Source organism: Fundulus heteroclitus, chromosome 12 (assembly GCF_011125445.2).
Source record: "Fundulus heteroclitus isolate FHET01 chromosome 12, MU-UCD_Fhet_4.1, whole genome shotgun sequence".
Taxonomy (NCBI): Eukaryota; Metazoa; Chordata; class Actinopteri; order Cyprinodontiformes; family Fundulidae; genus Fundulus; species Fundulus heteroclitus.
Window position 1 is genome coordinate 14,382,168 of NC_046372.1, and position 18,554 is coordinate 14,400,721.

Consider the following 18,554-nt stretch of genomic DNA (forward strand, 5'->3'; position numbering starts at 1 on the left):
CCCCCCACAGAAAAATAACTGTTTTCTGCACAGTTTGGTAGAAACTTGCTGTGTACCCTGCATCTGGATTCTGCAGCAACAGACAGCAAAATGGATTTGTGCACTAAGTTCTGGGTCCACGTCTGGGCCGACTCAGTTGGATATAAAAGCTTTAATAAGGATTTTGAGCTTTGCTCGCTCTTTGTAAACCCACTTTTATTCTTCTGAACTCAACTGTGTATTTCTGGTCCTATTTAAATTTGGAGTTTATTATAAAATGGGATATGTTATTTCAGACGGAAGCAAGGGAGGAGCAGCTACAAAGAAAATGTTTACATATGCATGTTTTACAGCATGAGTGTTTACATATTTTGTCCTTTGGGCCAAAACTGCCTGGTCAAAAGTAATCTAGGGCCAAAAAGTATATATAAACAAAAAAATACCCAAAAATTATACAGTGCATTTTGTTTTGCCTGCTCCACAAAATATTAAAATGCAATATGTTAACTAAAGAAATTATTCAGGTTTTCTGTATGAAGGAATGTGTAAATCATTGTAGATGCAAAACTTACAAAGGGTTTTTGCACATTTTGCATATTAAAAGATGGTCATGCAGTTTGCTAATTCTTTTTCGGCTCAATTTTGGGGGAAAGATGTCTGTCCTCAGCAGTAAGAACAGGATTTCGGTCTCCTTTTCTTAGAAAAACGCTATTTGCATTTAGCCGATTTGAATAAATAAATCAGAAGCTGATTTTGATGCCCAAACCTTGTTAGAATTACAAGAGAAGCCGAAAACCGCTAAAGCCGAAACTGCTTCCAAGACGTGCTAATGCCTGCTGGGAATGAGGCTGTTTACACTTCTGTAATAATTAAGTTTCAGGGTAATATGTGTGTTACTGATGCAGAAAGCAGCTTCATTATTTAATGAGTATACTTTTTGGGCAAATGTTGTCACCACAACTAACAGATTGTAATTGAATAGATGCACCGTGTATAAATGATGAAGATCTGATGGTAAAAATAAGATCTCTGTCACTTTGGTTAACTTCGTAGGTCAAGAAGGAATTCCACAACAGCGGGTTCATGACGGATGTGGATCTGGACCCCGGCTGCACTCTGAACAAAAAGATCCGAAACGCTCAGCTGGCACAGTACAACTTCATCCTGGGTCAGTGGAAACACATCTTTACTCGTGTCTTATCTGGGTTGTTGTTTTTTATTTATTCCTCCTCCGTCCATCTAGATATTGATTTTTCTTTTCCTCTCCTTGTGTTTTTTTTTTTATTTTATTTTTTTATGATCCGTCTTGTCGGAGAAAGTGGTGGGAGAGAAGGAGAAGACGAGCAACACCGTGAACGTACGCACCCGAGACAACAAAGTCCACGGCGAGCGCAGTGTGGAGGAGTGCATCGAGCGCCTCAAACAGCTGAAGGCTTCCAGGAGCAGAAACGCCGAGGAGGAGTTCTGAGCTCTTTCAGACACCTCCTCTCCACAGGACCTCTGTTAAATTCAGATGCTATGTGTTTCAGATCAACGTTTTTAAGAGGGATATAAACACCTGCAAAACTCTTTGTGCTTTTGCAGAAATCAGGTTTTCTTGTACCGACGCAAAGATATTCGTTTTTCTGTTGTCTTCCATCTGCTGACTGGGTATCCAAGCGCAGCTAAAGCCAATGCAATGAAGTGTAACGGTCTTTTATTTTGGTTTTCGGGTGTAACACGGCGAGGTCTTTAAAAAGCTCAGCAGAACAAGTGTGTAAGTGAATAAACTGCTTCCTTAAACTCTAGTTTCCATGTTACAAGCTGATTGAAACTAAGGGGAGACGTTTTATTTTATATGTTCTTCCACAATCTTCTTGTCGCTCATCGCTTCTTCGGGGAGATGTAAATGAAATACCATTTTGATAATTAAACAATCTATTCATAATGATCCTGTGCTGCTTTTTGAGAGACATGTAAAAGAATAATCCTCAGAACTAAATTTTAGGTCTCAAAGACAGCTTTATATTCTGTGGGGGTCCAGAGCAACTGTTCTGTTTGTTTTTTTGTCAGGAGAAAACCAACAGGACCTTTTTAATAAGTGGATAAGACATGGTTTAGTCACCCTAAACTGGACCACTGTCTTTTTTATTTTTTCCCTTTATTTTCCTGTGGGTTGAGTTTTAAGTTACCTCTTTAGATTTACTATGACAACTCAACTGATTTTTCTTTTCTGAGACTAACAAAATATTAAAGATAATACAGATAAATGGCAGATAATATAGCAAAAATCAAGCAATGTTTAAAATGGAAGTACAAAACCAATAGAGATTCTGGTAGGTTCCAACATTTTCTTCATAAAGATCCACCAGGTGATCATGACTTGGTCAAACTGATTAGATACTGATGGTCTCTAATTTTGTAATGGTAACTTTCCTCTGTCATACCATGGAAATAAGCAGACTATTTTCAACATTTTTCTTAATCCACAGACTGGATTTATGTGTATTTTGGAAAATTATAACATTGAAAAGTAGATTTGTTTCACTGATTTTAATTAAAAAAATAGAGAAACTAGATTTACAATGCCAAGGGATGCAGTATTGAGTATTTCTGTTTAGATAATGACTTGATCCAAAAAAAAGTCCAATCAAAATGTCTGACTGTTTGAACTGAGAAAGCTTCTTGGATGGTAAGCTAAATGTCTTCAGCTTCAGAATAGAAGTCCATATGTTTTATATTTTAACCTTTCTTTTTTGGATGGATCATGACCTGATCACTGAGATTATTCACCAACATAAGGGCATGCAACAACAAAACCTCAACATTAATTTCTCTGAAAATTGGAATGTTACAATCCGTAAAAGTAATATTTATTTCAGAAATGTTAGCCAGCTGCAATGTGTGTATGTGCTGTATGAGCTCAATACTTGGAAGGGGATCCTTTTTGCATGGATTATGTCACCAATGCAGCGTGATAAGGAGGTGGTCAGCCTGGGGTCCTGCTGAGGGCCTGGCTGTGGTGCAGGTTCTCTATATGGTTTTGGTCAGGCCAGTTTTCTTACTAATTCAGTGAATTTAGTGATTTTAGTTAAATAAATATAGATGTAGTGAGATCCCCCACATCATCACGAACTGCTTGGCCTCAAGCTTGGTTTCTTTGCCTGTCTATTCCTCCAGACTTTGAAACCTTGATTTCCAAATAATGGGAGGAAATGTTCTTTCATCTAAGAAGAGGTCTTTGGACCTCTGAGCAACAGTCCAGTCCCTTTTCACCGAGGCAAGATGCTTCTAACGATGTCTCTGCTTCTGGAGTAGCTTAACATGATGGATGTGACTGTTATGCATGTATTAGATAAATGTGTGTGTCGCAGGATAAAGACCCGCATCCAGTCCACACCCGGTCAATTTCGTGCTTGTACTCCTTGTTTTTTTTTATCAGTTTTTCCTTCCACTAAATGTTCCATTAATATGCTTTGACACAGAGCTCTGCGCTTCTTTAGCAGTGACTTTTTGTATCCTCGTCTGCTGAACAACTGTCTAGTCACTTTGCACCATGATCGTATAGGCCATAGCATTTCTGAATCCAAAATCTATTTTTATTGGCATTATGTAATACTAATTTCTGTTACTTCTAAGAAACTGGAGTTTTGGGTTTTTGCTAGCTACATGCCATGATCATCAAGATAAGCAGAAATAAACATTAGTAGGCCTAAATAGTTCGAGACTGAACTACTGAAATAAATCCTTATCTACGCCCTGGACAGGCTGCCGGTCCATCATAGGACAACATGGAGACACCGAAGGGCAATTTAGAGATTAATGAACCCAACAGTCATTGATTTGGACTTTGTGTCGAAGCCAGAGTACCCAGAGAGAAGCCACGCACGCACAGGGATAACATGCAAATTCCATGCAGAAAGATTCCAGGCCGGGATTTGAACCATGTGGTTCTTGCTGCAAGGCAACAGCGCTACTGAACCCCTGTGCAGACCCTTAAATAAATCAGCCTCTACAATGTTCTGATCTATTGACATGTAGCTGTAAATTCTAAGTGAAACATCATACGGTCTCTTTCTTTTTCGTTTTAAGCTCCAAAATGAGTGCGCTTTTCACCACAGCAATGTGTTCACGGTTATAATACTAGCTGGGGCGTAAACAAATTACCCAATTATATAAGTATAAAAGGTGTGGAAGAGCTCGCACAAATATAAGTGCTTTAACATATTACACCAAACTCATTATTCCTACTACCACCTCCTGCTGCTGCTGCAGTTGTCAGATTACTCTCCCAGCTGAAGCGTCGCCTCAGGAGCTGTGATGAGAAGTCTAACACTGGATGCAGATTACTAACTAATGTGGTCACTTTTTACAATAATCAGCTGTAGCTGTGGAGTAGCTGCTCTTGGTTCATAAATTTGAAGAGTCTTGCCCTTCTTCCTGCCACATGGGTCATCATTAATCGCTCCCCGCATTGTTTGGAAGATAATTGCGTTTAAATAATGCAAACAACTCGCATTAGGAGTGGCGAGGAGGCGCAGAGCCCACACTTAGGGTAAAACATGCTGCGGAAGAAGCCGCAAGCCACCCAAAATCGGAATGCAGGTCGACAAAAACATTTATTATGGCTGCTGTGCGGGATGGACCAAATTATAATATGTTAAAGGTCATCAATTACTCTGGCTAATTTGTACTGCTAAGCAACACGTTGAACAAGTCCACAGTTTTAGTTTCCTGTAAAGAGAATCAAACCTGAATTCATTATTTTTCAATAAGTTACACAAATAAATGCGGAAAGTATTTCTTGGTGTTCCAGTGATGGGTGTTATTATGTTATGATTAGTATTATGTTGTTATTGGATATTTATTTTTGAGGAGTATGTGGGTGTTTAAAATTTCCATAACTGTGTCAGAATATGTTTTTTGTGCAAAATTACACATCTTTATAGAAAACAGACCTGTCAATAAGATGCCTTATTGTTCGTCTATGCATGTTTCTTATTCTTATTGATTGTAAACAAATATATTAAATCTTTTCTATAATATTCTCAAAGAGTTAAAGCAAAACAAAAAAAAAAAAAAAAAATCAAACACACTAAGCAAGTTTAGGACATGTCTGCCTGTGTTTGTGTAAAAGCAACTATTTAGAATCGCTCTTTCCAAATGTGGCCACCAGGGGGAACAGCTGAAACAGGATCCTCTGTGTGGGGATGGAGGGGAATTGTGTTCATGTCAGTGGAGTGTGGGAGAGAAAAACATTTTGATAAGGGGTTAATGAAAAAGTCAGTGGAGTAAGAGAGTGTCAACAGACGGAGCGAGACAGCCAGAAGTCTCTGGGGATCGGGCTGCTCTGCGGAGTCCCAGGCCCTCTCCCTGAATCCCAGCTCCCTCTTGCTCCGTTGGATCCCCCCCCCCCTCCACGCCTGACTGACAGACCTGGCCACATAGGGTTACAATGCTTCACTGAGCTGAGCAAACTTCTCTGCTCCTGTGCAACACGTGTGTTTTAAAGAACCGTTTTACATATTCCCCGTCCTGGCTTGAGTTTTCTCATTGCTATTTTACGTATTTCGCAGTTGCAAACTGTTTTCCCCGGCCACAAATGAACGAAAAGACATTGAGAAACTAATATCACTTTGATTTTCAATATGTAAGTAGTAAAAAGATCCTGAAAGACATTGTCTCTAGAGAAAATCTGCTTCTGAAACTTTTTTTGAAAGAAATGCCTCCATTTTTTTTATTTTGATGGAATTTTGTTAAAATCACACATTGCCTGCCCCACATCAAGATAATCAGTCTAATTTGGTAATCTGGTCAAATTGATTCCCTTTTTCTCTAGTATGTTTTTGTCTTTAGTGAGTGTAACTTTCTTATCACCTTGAGATAACAGTTTTAAAATGAATTTTAAGGTTGATCTTCATCGATCTTGAATCGCTTGGAGCTGATGTAACAAAAAAAGCCCATCTGGCTTGATGCACTTTGGCTTCTGGATGTTACTGTTTTTTTTTTTTTTTATTGTTCAAATCAGTTGTCAACACACTGGTCTATAATTTGTTTTAATGTGTATACAAGATTATCTCTAGATATGATAAAGAAATTAGCGTTACGAGATAGAAAACCTGGAATTACAGTACCCTGTTAAACATTTACTAACCACTCAACATCTTAATCTTGTATTACCTTATATCCAAAAAAAACATCCGTATGATTTATTTGATTTTTATTTGATAACAAAAAACAAACAAACAAAAAAAAGTAATGCAATGTAAAGTGGAAGGAAAATTATCTTTCTTTTCTTGAAAAAAGAAATCTGAAAAATGCAGTAGGGAATCTCCCAGAGTCGAAACTTTGTTGTCCCACCTTTTACTTCAATTTCAGCTCCAAGCCTTGTGGGAGGCTTGTAGCAGTTTTGCAGATCTACAGACTGAAAATTTTGCCCGTTCTTCTGTGCAAAGCACATGAATATGTAGTTTTTAGGTTTTGTTAAATGTTTTCCATTGGGTTTAGGTCTGGACTGTGACTGGGCCACTGTAACTTCAGTAGATCTTTACATTGTAGCTCTGCATTTTCACTCCACCTCTTGCCCCTGATCAGTTTCCTTCCTCTTTGCTGAAAAAAACAACTACAAACATCCAGACAACACGATGCTGCCACCACCACGTTTAACAGTGGTAATGGTGGATTTAGGAAGATGTACAGAGTTAGTTTTCCTTCACAAATGACAGTGGACGTGTTGTCTAAGAAATTTAGAATAAAACATAGTTTGCTGTGTCCCTGACATGGTGTGTGGCAAGCTGCAATCAAGATCTCTAATGACTTTTTTCTTGCCACTTCACTTCATTTTAGATCTAAGTCCGCTGTCTCTAATTGCATTTTCCCTGATGAATTAAGTATGTAATAAAAAAATCAACATCATGTCCAGAGTTGTTCATCCTGAGCCTTTTGGCAGCTCCTCTGATGAATGCTCTCCTTTCCAAGCCCTCCACTTTAGCCAGTCTTTTTGGCATTTTGCTGTACTTGTTAATTTTTAGGATGGATGATGTTATTCTGGAAGATTGTTTAAAACTACACTTGTTAAAACTTTTCCACACCTTCCCCGTCCTGACCTGTCTGCCGGGCTCCATGATGTTCTTTGTTGGCTGAAGTTCTCTCTTCTTGAGGGTACTTTTGCAGTAAAACTGTGGTTAAACCAAAATATCCTGTTTTTTTTTTTCCCTGAATACATTCAGTTTGGTGAGAATCCCACCACTGATATCAATGCTCTGAATTTTAAATTTAGAGTCAGTTTAAGAAATCAGTTTGTTGAATTTCAATTCAACAAACAAGCTGATTCAGTAGTCAAATCAAGCTCTTACCAACTTCCTCTTTGAGCCTTTTTTAAACCTTGAGAAGACTACAAGTGCTTTTATCAGCTCAAGAATCAACCACTCTTTGTGTTTTCGCTCAGTCGGCCCTCAAAAGGCTTCTGCTGGTCCAAAATGCATCTTTTAGCCGACACCTCCAGACGAGAGCACATCGTCCCTTCCATGTCCTCCCTCCATTGGCTGTTTGTTTGTTTTAGAATCGATTTGAAACTTTTGTTTTTAAAGATCTTAATAGGCTGGCCACAAATCAATTATGATATATTGAGTTTCTGAGTGCATGGGAGATCCCTGAGGTCATTGTCCCCGCTCTTCTTGAAGGTTCTAAGAACTAACTACTTCTCATTGGCGGTACCCACACTCTGGTACCAGCTTCTTCATGGATCTCCGCTTAATACATGATGTGGGCCTTTTTAAATCCAAACTTAAAGCTTTTTTATTCAGTAAAGCCACTATGTAGGAATAAGTAGAGGCCCTGTTGCCCACTATTTCAGAATTCTTAATCAGTTTTATATAAATTGTATGTTTTTGAATGATTTTCATGATTGTATTGTAAAGCACATTGGCTGTCTGGTTAGCTGCTGTAAAAGCCTATATAAATGAAATAACAATCCTCTGAGGCCTTCACAGAACAACCGGATTAATACTGGGAGTAAAGCGCACACACAGATGGACTTTTGGTGGCAAGTCGTTGCACTGGATCTTATTTAAGGTTACTAGATTGACTGGGGGCTGAATACGTATGCATGCCACACTTTTCAGATTGTTACCAACAAATTATGTTTTAAACCGTCTATCCTATCCCTTGCACTTCGCAGTTTTCCCCTACATTAAAACTCGCAGACATGCAGATGTTTGCGGTTTCAATGTGACAAGGTGTGAAAACGTTCAAGCAGCTGAAATATCTTTGCAGCGTACTCAGTGCGGCTGCTTTAAAAGAGGTTTCATTAAGTAAACTGAAATGATGCCATGAAAATGTCATTTTAGGCAAGGCTTTTAGATTTCATATAAACCAGCTTCGTGTTCAATTAAATTTTGGCTGTTCGGTATAATTTTTTTGTTATTTATAGTGCCGTCAGTCCAGTTTTATTCTGCCATCTGTTCCGAGTCTGTTCTTCTAATGTTGACACGTATTGGCAAGAAAAAAAAAAGAAAGCTAATTTCCGATCAAGGATACAAATGAACGCCCTTTCCTTGGACGCATGACTGCTCCTATAAACTACATCACCACGTCTTTTCCTATCTGTTTTAAAAAAGATGTTGGTCTTTGTCACTGTATTTGTTTTCTGTCGTCTCCATGACAACTGTCAGCAGCCACTGCAGTCATATCCTCAGCCTGTATGATGTATGTAAAGGATTTTTTCCGCCGTTACTTGTTTTTTCCTCCAGAGTGACAGCCAAAAAGCCCCCCACCCCCTCCCCCTGTGCCCCTCCGCCCCCCCAGTGACACGCCAATTTTGCAACCTACACCCTGGCCTTTCATCCTGCAGCCGTGTTGCTTCTGGGCCAAAACGAATGCATACTTGACTCGTTACCAAGCGTTCTCTGCTCCAACACACCTCTCTGTCTCTGGAAAAAAGAAAAAAGTAAAAAAAAAAAAAAGTAAAAAGAAAAAAAGCAAAAAAAAAAAAAACGCCTATCATCCATGCACACACATACACACCCTCCTCCTTACCCATAACCCCACGGCATAAATGCAACAAAACCCCAAATTATGGTCAGCCGCTCATGAAGTTAGTTTTGCTTGGGAAAACCAACGCTGCCGGCTTCAATATCATAATGTCACCAAATTATATGGTTCTAATTAGGAACTGTTTGATCACGCTTTCTGGCAGCTGGGACGCTAGCGTGTGACCTAAGCGGGCTTTTCTTTTTCTCATCTCGGAAATATGACCCCTGTTTCTGACCCGGCATAATTAAGGGAACCACCTTGCACCACGGAGAGACCTCCGCCACCAGTCACACCCTGCGTGCAGCCAACAGCAACAATTCAGCGTGGATGTCTGGGACGTAGAGTCTGAAGGATATGCAAACACGAAGCAGCTGCATGTCACAGCTCCAGTGTTAGTTGTACAGCAGCGAAGATCCAAACAAACATTCCAGAGAGCGTCGGACCTCTGGCAGCGGTTCAGCTGGCAGATGTTTGGCACTTTTATCCAACACTTTACTTTCTGTTATAGTTTCAATCCTTGAGTTGCTTTTACTGTTTTAATCGCCGAAACAATCCATATATCAGTTGAAAAAAAACAAGAACAATTAAACTTTTAAACATAGCTTGCATATGAACTGAGCTTTATGGCTGCAGGCAATGTTCAAGTTTTCTGCATGTTTTGCATGCAAGAATCATATATTTTTTTAAAGCATAGAGACATGTTTCTGCAGATATAATCCTTAAAAAGGGTGGAAATTAATGGGTGTTAAGGGTATAGCACCCCTGTGGAAATTCAAGGATGTAACAGCTTTACTACATCATGCTTTTCTAAGCCTTCCAAGGTCAACTGTAGGCATATGTATGATGAAATGTTGCTTTTGGCACTACAGGGTACTCATTTGTTATGGAATATTAATTGTTTTCATGAGCTTTTTTTCCAACCCGATAGAAAGATGTTTGCCTTCACTGCAACGCCGCCTCTACCCATGTGGGGTCGCCCTAGAGCCACTGCAGGATGGCATCAAATAAGAATAGATGCTGTCGCTGTGAAGATTAGGTGCTAAAAGAGCCAATTTTTCTCAAATTGATCACGCTCAGCCTCACATCGCTGCTCGTTGGACGTGTTGTTTACTGGGCAGGGGTGCCGCGGTCAGGTAGGTACTTCCTGGAGGGGGCGGGTAATCAACGCTCGTAGTAGAACAGTAATTAAACACTCGTTTTTCATGGGAAGGAGGGGCTTTTGCTCAGAGAGCAGAACTCACAAGGATTACGCAGACATGCATGAATCAAACCGAATATCATGGCATAATTTTGATGAGAGAATAGCATCATAATGTAACAAAAAGGTTAAAAAGGGTTGCTATCGCATGATATAGGCCCTTTAAGGCCATGAACTAGCTCTCCGTATCCCTGAGTTTGAGTTGGTAACAGTTTCGTTTCTCCTATTTACAGCATATCTACTTCAACTAAACGGTGTGTTCACAAAAAGTGGAACTGCACAAAGACCTTTGCAGAGACCCCTTATGACCCGACTGAGAGCTACAGGTGAAATAATTTACATCACACAGGCTTTATGTGAGAGCAGACTGGAGAGCGGACTGGGATGTAGGAATCAGACCATTAGAGCACCTGACCCATCACAGAAAACAGATCAAAAGGATCTTGTCATTTTTTCATGAGCTGATGCGCAAACAAAAATATTATGACAGTAGTTCTGTTGAATCCAGATCCAGATTTCTACTAATCTTGTTTGCCTTGTGTAACTGTTATGCCAAATAGTCATGTAGTGACTGTTGCTGAGGATTTTACTGCAATACTATTGATTAAAAGCCATTGTGTTGAAAAAGAAAATATCCCCCGAAGCATCGAGAATTATAATTCCAACGTTTGAATGATCATTTCAGGTAATAGTCATCAATGTTAAAAAAAACAAAAAACAAATCTTAAAAGTGTGTCCGGCATGTGTATTCAGTCCCAGGCCAGGCATGGAAATCACTGATGAGAGCTTCTTTCATAAAACAGAGGCAACAGGAAAGTCACTGTTGACAGAAAGGCATAAGAAGTCTCTTTTGCAGCAGAACACAAGCCATGTAGAGGGAAGCTGAAAGAAGCTGCTCTAGAACTGAAGGTTTTGGCCCATGTGAAACATGCTTGTTCCAAACATTATCATCCTTAGCGTAACATCTCTGCAGTGAACACCATGATGCTGTGGGACCCTTACCTTCAGAAAGGACAGGGAAGCAAGTCAGAGTTTATGGATCGACTAAACTAAACAAATGGGGATACAAACCTGGTAGAGGCTGCAAAAGACTTACAACAGGGGCAAAGGTTAACCTTCCTGGATCGATCCTGAACTTAATCACAGAGCTAGAGAGGAGTTGTAGATCAAAGAATCATCATGTGTTAAAATGGCCCACTCCAAGTCTGGATCTAAATTTGACTGAGAATTGCTAGCAAGCTTAAAAAATGCTTAGCCCTCAAGTCTGACTGAGCTTGGGCTATTTTAAAAAAAAAAGACCAAAAACTTTGGTCTTTCTTTGATGTGCAAAGATGGTGGAGAAATGGCCCCTCCTAAGAAAAACAACACAATAACTTATGGACGAATAAAACTGAATGCAAACTTTTTAGACTTTTAGACTATTTGAATTTTGAAACCTTGGATACATTTCCCACTAATTGACAATTACACACTACTTTGCACTGGTCTATCACACAAGATCTCAATAAAAAAAAAAAAAAAAAACGAAGTCTGTGGTCGACAAAATGTAGAATCCTTCAAGGGTTATGAAAATTTTCAGATGCAGTGTAAATGTGCTTCACAGTCGCTGTTTGTAGCTCCTGGGACGCTGATGACTACAGTGTCATTGATAAACCTACAGTTTCATTCTGGACAAGCTAAACTAAGAGGATGCAGTTTTTTTTTTTTTTTGCACTTTTCTTTTTCCGTTTTGAAAATTTTTGCCAAAACACAAATCAAGGAAAGTCACAGCAGCATTCACAGAGTTAAATCAGCAAAAACAAAAACAAATTGACTTCAAATTGGATTTCACTCTTAATTCATTAGAACAGAACATTCCCTACAAAGTTGTTGGAACAAATGTAATTTTACCATTTAAAAAAAAAATCAAGTGTGACATTCTTGAGCTGCTGCTGCTGTAGTAAAAACGATCAGCTCTTGACTCAGTGTCTTTTTGACAAATCTGAGTTCTAATCGTTACAAAAGGCACCTTCACCATGACGGTAGCAGCTTTTCTTTTTTCGTTTGCTAACATAATCCTCGTGTGGCTGAATACTGTAAATCACCCACACGCACAACCCGCCCTGCTTCCATTCCTGTGTTTGTTGAAGTTGGCTCAGAGCAGCAGTTCTGCATCAGTCTCACAGCCTCATTACAACCAAGCAAGAAAACCCCATTACCTGCTCTGCCCACGGGGAGCAACACCTTTTTCTCCGTCAAGCGGGCTATAGGTTCTGTGGTCCATGTTTTACATTACGTTTTACTGCGCTAGCTGATGCAGAATAAATCCCCTCTCATGTTGTTGGCTTGATTTTCAACATCAGCATGAAAGGATTCACACATTTCTTTTTTTCTGTGTCCATCCATTATATTGTGCATTAGGCGATCTTATCAGAGAAGCCATTTTTTTTATTCTCCTGGTAATACTTTCCCTTAAAAAAAATTGTGCTATGATTCATAGGAAGTATTTTGCACTGTCAGTAATAAATTCCTGCTTTCTCACCTTGCTCTAAACTAAACACAGTCTCTTCCTTATATGCAGCCGTCCAGATGTTTAGGCTGGAAGTTCTCCACAGAAGAGGCCCCAGCGCTCTGCAAGGTTCTTATTTATCTAAATGCGACTTTTCTTTTTAAGGTTTTTTTTTTTTTTTTCTTTCTCCTGTTCTCCTCTCAGGGGTGGTTTACTTTAGCCCCAAAGTAGGAGGTGCAAAAAGGCTCGCCTTTGCCAGCATACCCACAATTCACCAGCGGTTGACGGAGCTGATGAAGTTGAAGCTGACAGCTGCATAAATCACCGGCTTGTGGTGCTAATAGGTGGCAGCATAAAATCTAAAGAGGGACCACCCATGCTGCGGGGACGGAGCAGGAGCATCAAGTCATATCTGCCGTGCGGTACAGTACAGAAGCGCTTAACCCCCCCCCCCCCCCCTCCACCGCTGCCCGGGCTGCTTCAGTCCAAGGGGCTCTCTAAGCAACACAGGAAAGGCCCGTCTGGCATCCGCGTAGCAGTGATTCATATTTGGCACTTTCATAAAGGTTCCGAGCTGCAGGAGATTTTTTCGGGCCCATTGTCGAACGTTTCTCTCTCAGTCGCCCCTTTTGGAAAAACCTATAAACATTTCAAGGGCAATCACGAAACAGAGCCCGCGCTTTTCACTTCTTTCATATAAAGATCTCGGTCCATTTTTTTTTTTCCACGGTGAAGGAAAAGGACAACACATTCTCCATTATCCCCTGAATTTTTTCCTTTCTTTATATATTTTCCTAGTGTGAATAGAAAAGTGCTTGAGCTCACTCAGGCTCGGAGGATCCGCTAAGAGAGGTGTGCGAGCGGCTGTTTGCAAGGCTTCTCTGTTTTGTGCAATGGGAGATGAAACGCAAGCACAACATAAGGCGGGGGGGGGGGGGCCCTCACTGAACAAAGAACAACAAAACACAAGCATGAGTGAGGGGCCCATAAAGTTAAGCCACGTAAAATGAATACAGACCCAGAAACCCTATGATTGTTACATATGGCCCAAATATCCCAGCAGAGTAATGCGTAAATAAAATAGCACTCATCTGGAATGGTGTTTCTCATGTTTTACTCGATCAGAAAGACGTTCCTCACGATTTTGCAACTTAACCCTTCACGCTCAGGGCGCATTTGCCCCGAAAGACGACTGAAATCCTTTGAACATTTGAACATTTCGAAATAACTTCAAACTTCTATGTTATTCAGGTGTTATTTTGCAGACTAACGTAGATAATTGTGAAGTAGAAGGAAAATGATACACAGGTTTCAAACATCGGGGGCATGCATTTGTATTCAGCCCCTCCGCAGAACCCCCCTTTTGCTGCGGTTACAGCTGTAAGTAGTCGGTAGTTATGTTTACATGCACATATGTAACCGGAATAAAGGGCCGATCGAAATAAAAATGCGTCACGTAAACACGACAATCGGAATATTGTGACCGGAGGAAGCTAAATCGGAATGAAAACCTGTTCCGAATGAGATGGGTGGTTTAATGCCGATCGTTAATCCAAACAGCTTCCATCTAAAGACCTGTTCTGATCTTGTCATTTGAATTGGGGCAGACTAACCTGACTGCTCACATTCAATTAAATTCAGTTCAATTCAATTTTATTTATATAGCACCAATTCATCAAACAGGTCATCTCAAGGCACATTCCAAAATCAAATTCAATCAGATTATACAGATTGGGTCAGATTATACAGATTGATAAAAAAAATGTCCAATCTAAGGGAACCCAGATGATTGTATCAAAGTCTTGACAAGCAGCATTCACTCCTGGAGAAGCGTAGAGCCACAGGGAAAGTCGTCTGCATTGTCCATGGCTTTGCAGCAATCCCTCATACTGAGCAAGCATGAAGCGACAGTGGAAAGAAAATCTCCCCATTAACGGGAAGGAAAACCTCCAGCAGAACCAGGCTCAGTATGAACGGTCATCTGCCTCGACCGACTGGGGGTTAGAGAAGACAGAGCAGAGACACAACAAGAGAGACAAAAAAGCACAGAAGCACACATTGATCCAGTAATCTGTTCTACATTAGATGGTAGTAGCAGGTGATCTGTCTTCCCTGGATGATGTCACAGCTAACAGAACGCCAGACCAGGTGTACCTGCTATGAAGAAAAAAAGAGAGAGAACAAAAAGTTAAAAGCTGAAATGACGACAAGCAATGCAAATTGGAGAACAGTAGGAGAACTCAGCAGAGTGAGAGAAATAGACCCTGATGTCCTCCAGTAGCCTAAGCCTATAGCAGCATAACAGGTACCTCAGGGTAACATAAGCCACTCTAACTATAAGCTTTGTCAAAAAGGAAGGTTTTAAGCTTATGCCCTATATCAATCATCATCATCATCATCATCATCATCATCATCATCATCATCATCATCATCATCATCATCATCCTCAGCAACAACTTTACTTCAGACACAAATTAGTCCATATTAAAAACAGACAAACAGAACAACAACAATAAAACACACCAAAAAGTGAATGTTGAATATATGTTCAATATAACCTGTTTGTGCCATATGAGGCTAGACGGCATGCCGGGGAAGCAAAATATTAATTTCCTGCCAACAGCATGTGTTGCTGAGCCTGTAGCTTAATTAGGGAGTGCAGTAATGTCTCAGCTGTTCTTAGAACCTGGAGCGGCTTCATTCTGGGCGCTCAGAAGACACAGAACAAACACACTTCTGTGTTTGTTTCTTTTTTTTTTCCAGGCCAGATGGAAATACAACTTATGTGGGGTTTTGTTTGGAAAGTTTGACAACTCTGTGCTTGTTAGACTGCTTCTATTTTGAATAAAGCCTGGTGCATGCAAACCTACGCCATGATTGATTGATTTTTCTGCCCGTATAAGCAATTTATTGCGGTTATTTTGCCCTTTTTCAATCCGAACACATTTCAATCCCATCAAGGAATTTTGCCAACGTAAACACAGTTTGTGTATCCGGTCTTAGAGACTGTACAGAAAGGGGCATTTCAAATTCTTCTTTGTAAAAAATATTCGGAAAACAAATTATGCTTTAAAGACATTGCATTTCTCGATGTATGTTTAGGATTGAGGATGATGTGTTCAATTGCATATTTAGTGTTGGATTTTAGCCACACATATTTTGCATGTAAACGAAATTTCTTTCACCAATCCTCTCATGTGAGCGCCGTCTTTCACACATTTGTCGTGTTCCTTATGTGGTTGTGGAAAATGGCAAACAGAACTTTATATGGCTGTCTTTTTACAGTGGCTTCCTATACCCATGTCCTTTAACTTCACAGCTATGTGCACTTTTGCGTTTGTTGCTATCACATAAAAAAATCCTATAAAATATGCTGATGTTAGTGGTTGATGTTAGTGGTTTTTTTAAGGCACTGTACATCATTTCATTAGATATTTCTACCTTTGAGAACATTACACATCAGGTCTGGGTTTTTGACATTTTAACAAAGGGTTAACTAGCAAAATAAAAACATTGTCTAAGTCATTGATAATGGGTGTAAAAAAAAATGTTCAACAATTTTGCTATAATGAAGTTAGCAGAAAGGAAAACACTGACAGCGCTATGCTCCTTTAACAGAAACAACTTGTATGATTCGCCATTACTGACAGACATTTCAGCTTCTGCCTCTTTGGTCCTGATGCACTTAAACTGCTACAAGGTGTCCTTTACGGCCCAAAAATGGCTTGAGGTCATCTGTCATTAAACTAAAGTGTGCCACAAAATGAGTCTGGGCTGTGTTTGCTCCAGACGATAAAAGCTGCGTATTTTTTTTTTTCTTTCCTTTTAGTCTTTTTTTAATGGTACCTGTCTTCACTCTCTCGGAACGTCCAGGTGGGCTGTCAGAGGGAAAGGAAAACACATTATGGTGATTTTTATGTTGTTGTTGAAGGAGAAAGCTCCCGTGAACTTTGCATTTTAGGGTAATACAATCAATTAGCCAAAGTCTCAGCCTTTCTAAAACTGAACTTTAGTTGGATGAATACTATTTAGTATGATGTTAATTACAGTAATATTGGAATTATTTTTGATAAACAATAAAAAGACCTTACATTTTTTCTCTGTAAAATGTAATGAAGATGCGATTTGTACTGTTTGTCCGGTTAAAATCTCAGATATTTAGTTTTGTGTTCTCCTGACTATTCCAAAAAGTGAAAAAACAAAACAAGTGAACTTTATTAAGAAATTTGAAGACGTTTCGCTTCCCATCCAGAAAGCGTTCTCAATTCAAATGTCTGGAGTAGTGTGGAGTTCCAAGCTTTATATTATTGCCCAAAAAGGCAATAATGCAAATTAAACCGAGACCTCCACACTACTCCAGACATTTGAATTGAGAAAGCTTTCTGGATGGGAAGCAAAACGTCTTCAAATTTCTTAAAAAAGTTCAGTTGTTTAACTTTTTTGGAATAGTCATGACCTGGATGACTGAGAATCTTCACCAACTTCTCCTGACTATTGAACTGAGAGTAAACACCATGGTTAGATCACATGAGCTGTCTGAGGCCTTCAAAAAGAAAGTTCCACCACCTTATGAGTCCAATAAGGGGTTTAAAAAATAGTCTTACAACTGGAAGAAATTACGAACAACAGCAAGTATGCCCAGATCTGGTTGATCAAGCAAATTTACCCTGAAGGCAGGCTGCAAGATGGAGAGAAAAGCTTCCAGAGTCTGTGAAATATTTTCTACATATTTTCCTTGCTGCCGCTGATATGGAAGCACATGCCTCTCCAGTCAGATAGAAACTGGGCAAGTTTAACATTCATAGGAGCTGTGCAGCAAGGAAAGTTTTGCTCTTGAAAAACATGAAGGCCAAATGGATGTTTGCCAGAAATAATGCAGAAACAATAATATTCTCAGTCCAGAAGACAGCGTGCTTGGTGTAAACCTGCTACAATATTCCAGAAAAAGCACCTCATACCTACTGTGAAGCAAGGAGTTGGACATTTCAGAGTTCAGGGATGCTTTGGTGCTGCAGGACGTGACCAGCATCCACCACGAATCTCATCGTGTACCAGAGGGTGCTCGAGGACAAATCTGAAAGAACCTGTAAAAAATAACCGAGAGAAACAGACCTGCTACATGACAATGAAAGAAAACTTACCGGTGAAGAAACCGGTGGATTGACTGAGACTGCATAATCTGTATATTCAAGAAACTCAAATAAAATAAAATATCTCACCACTCAAAGTAAAGAATCCAACTTGAATATCTTTGATTATAAGGATAATAAAATAGAGTTAATCAAACATGTTCAAGTTGGATTCTTTACTTTGAGCGGTGAGATATTTTATTTTATTTGAGTATTATGAGGATAATAAAAGAAAGTTAAGTTGAGAAAAGTGTTGGTGAAGATTCTCAGTCATCCAGGTCATGATAATTCCAAAAAAAAAGGTTTAAAAAATAAAACAACTGGACTTCTATTCTGAAACTGAAGACATTTCACTTAAAAGTCTTCAGCTTCAAAATAGCAGTACAGTTGTTTTATTTTTTTAAAACTTTTTTTTTTTTTCTGGATTTATCACTGAAAAGTGAAACTTTTCACAGCCAGCCCTGATAATAAGTAAGGACGTGAAAGGAGTCTAAATAAACCGGGATTTTCACGTTAATACTCTTTGACGTGACGTCCCACCCAACCCTGACATCATGCAGTGTAGACCTGAAGAGACCAGCACTGACTGTGGCTCTATTTCTTCATGCCGTCATGGGAGAAGGTGGCTGCAGCGTTAAACAAAAGAGCCCTTTGTCCCTCCGTCCACATCTGTCCGGGCTCACCTCCCTTAATAACCGAGGTTAGTCTCTGGAATTGACAGCATAAATATTAAACTGTCAGATTCTGT

The 18,554-nt window shown here is 39.7% G+C and overlaps 1 protein-coding gene across 1 annotated transcript in view; it reads left to right on the forward strand.

Annotated features, from left to right (window-relative positions):
* Positions 1-1,909, forward strand: part of tars1 (threonyl-tRNA synthetase 1) — a 34,785-nt gene extending 32,876 nt beyond the window's left edge. The window contains exons 18-19 of the mRNA XM_012865628.3: positions 1,033-1,147; positions 1,299-1,909. Coding sequence (XP_012721082.2) covers positions 1,033-1,147; positions 1,299-1,447 — 264 coding nt within the window. The 3' untranslated portion in view covers positions 1,448-1,909. The remainder of the gene's footprint in view (positions 1-1,032; positions 1,148-1,298) is intronic.
* The last annotated feature ends 16,645 nt before the right edge of the window (positions 1,910-18,554 follow it).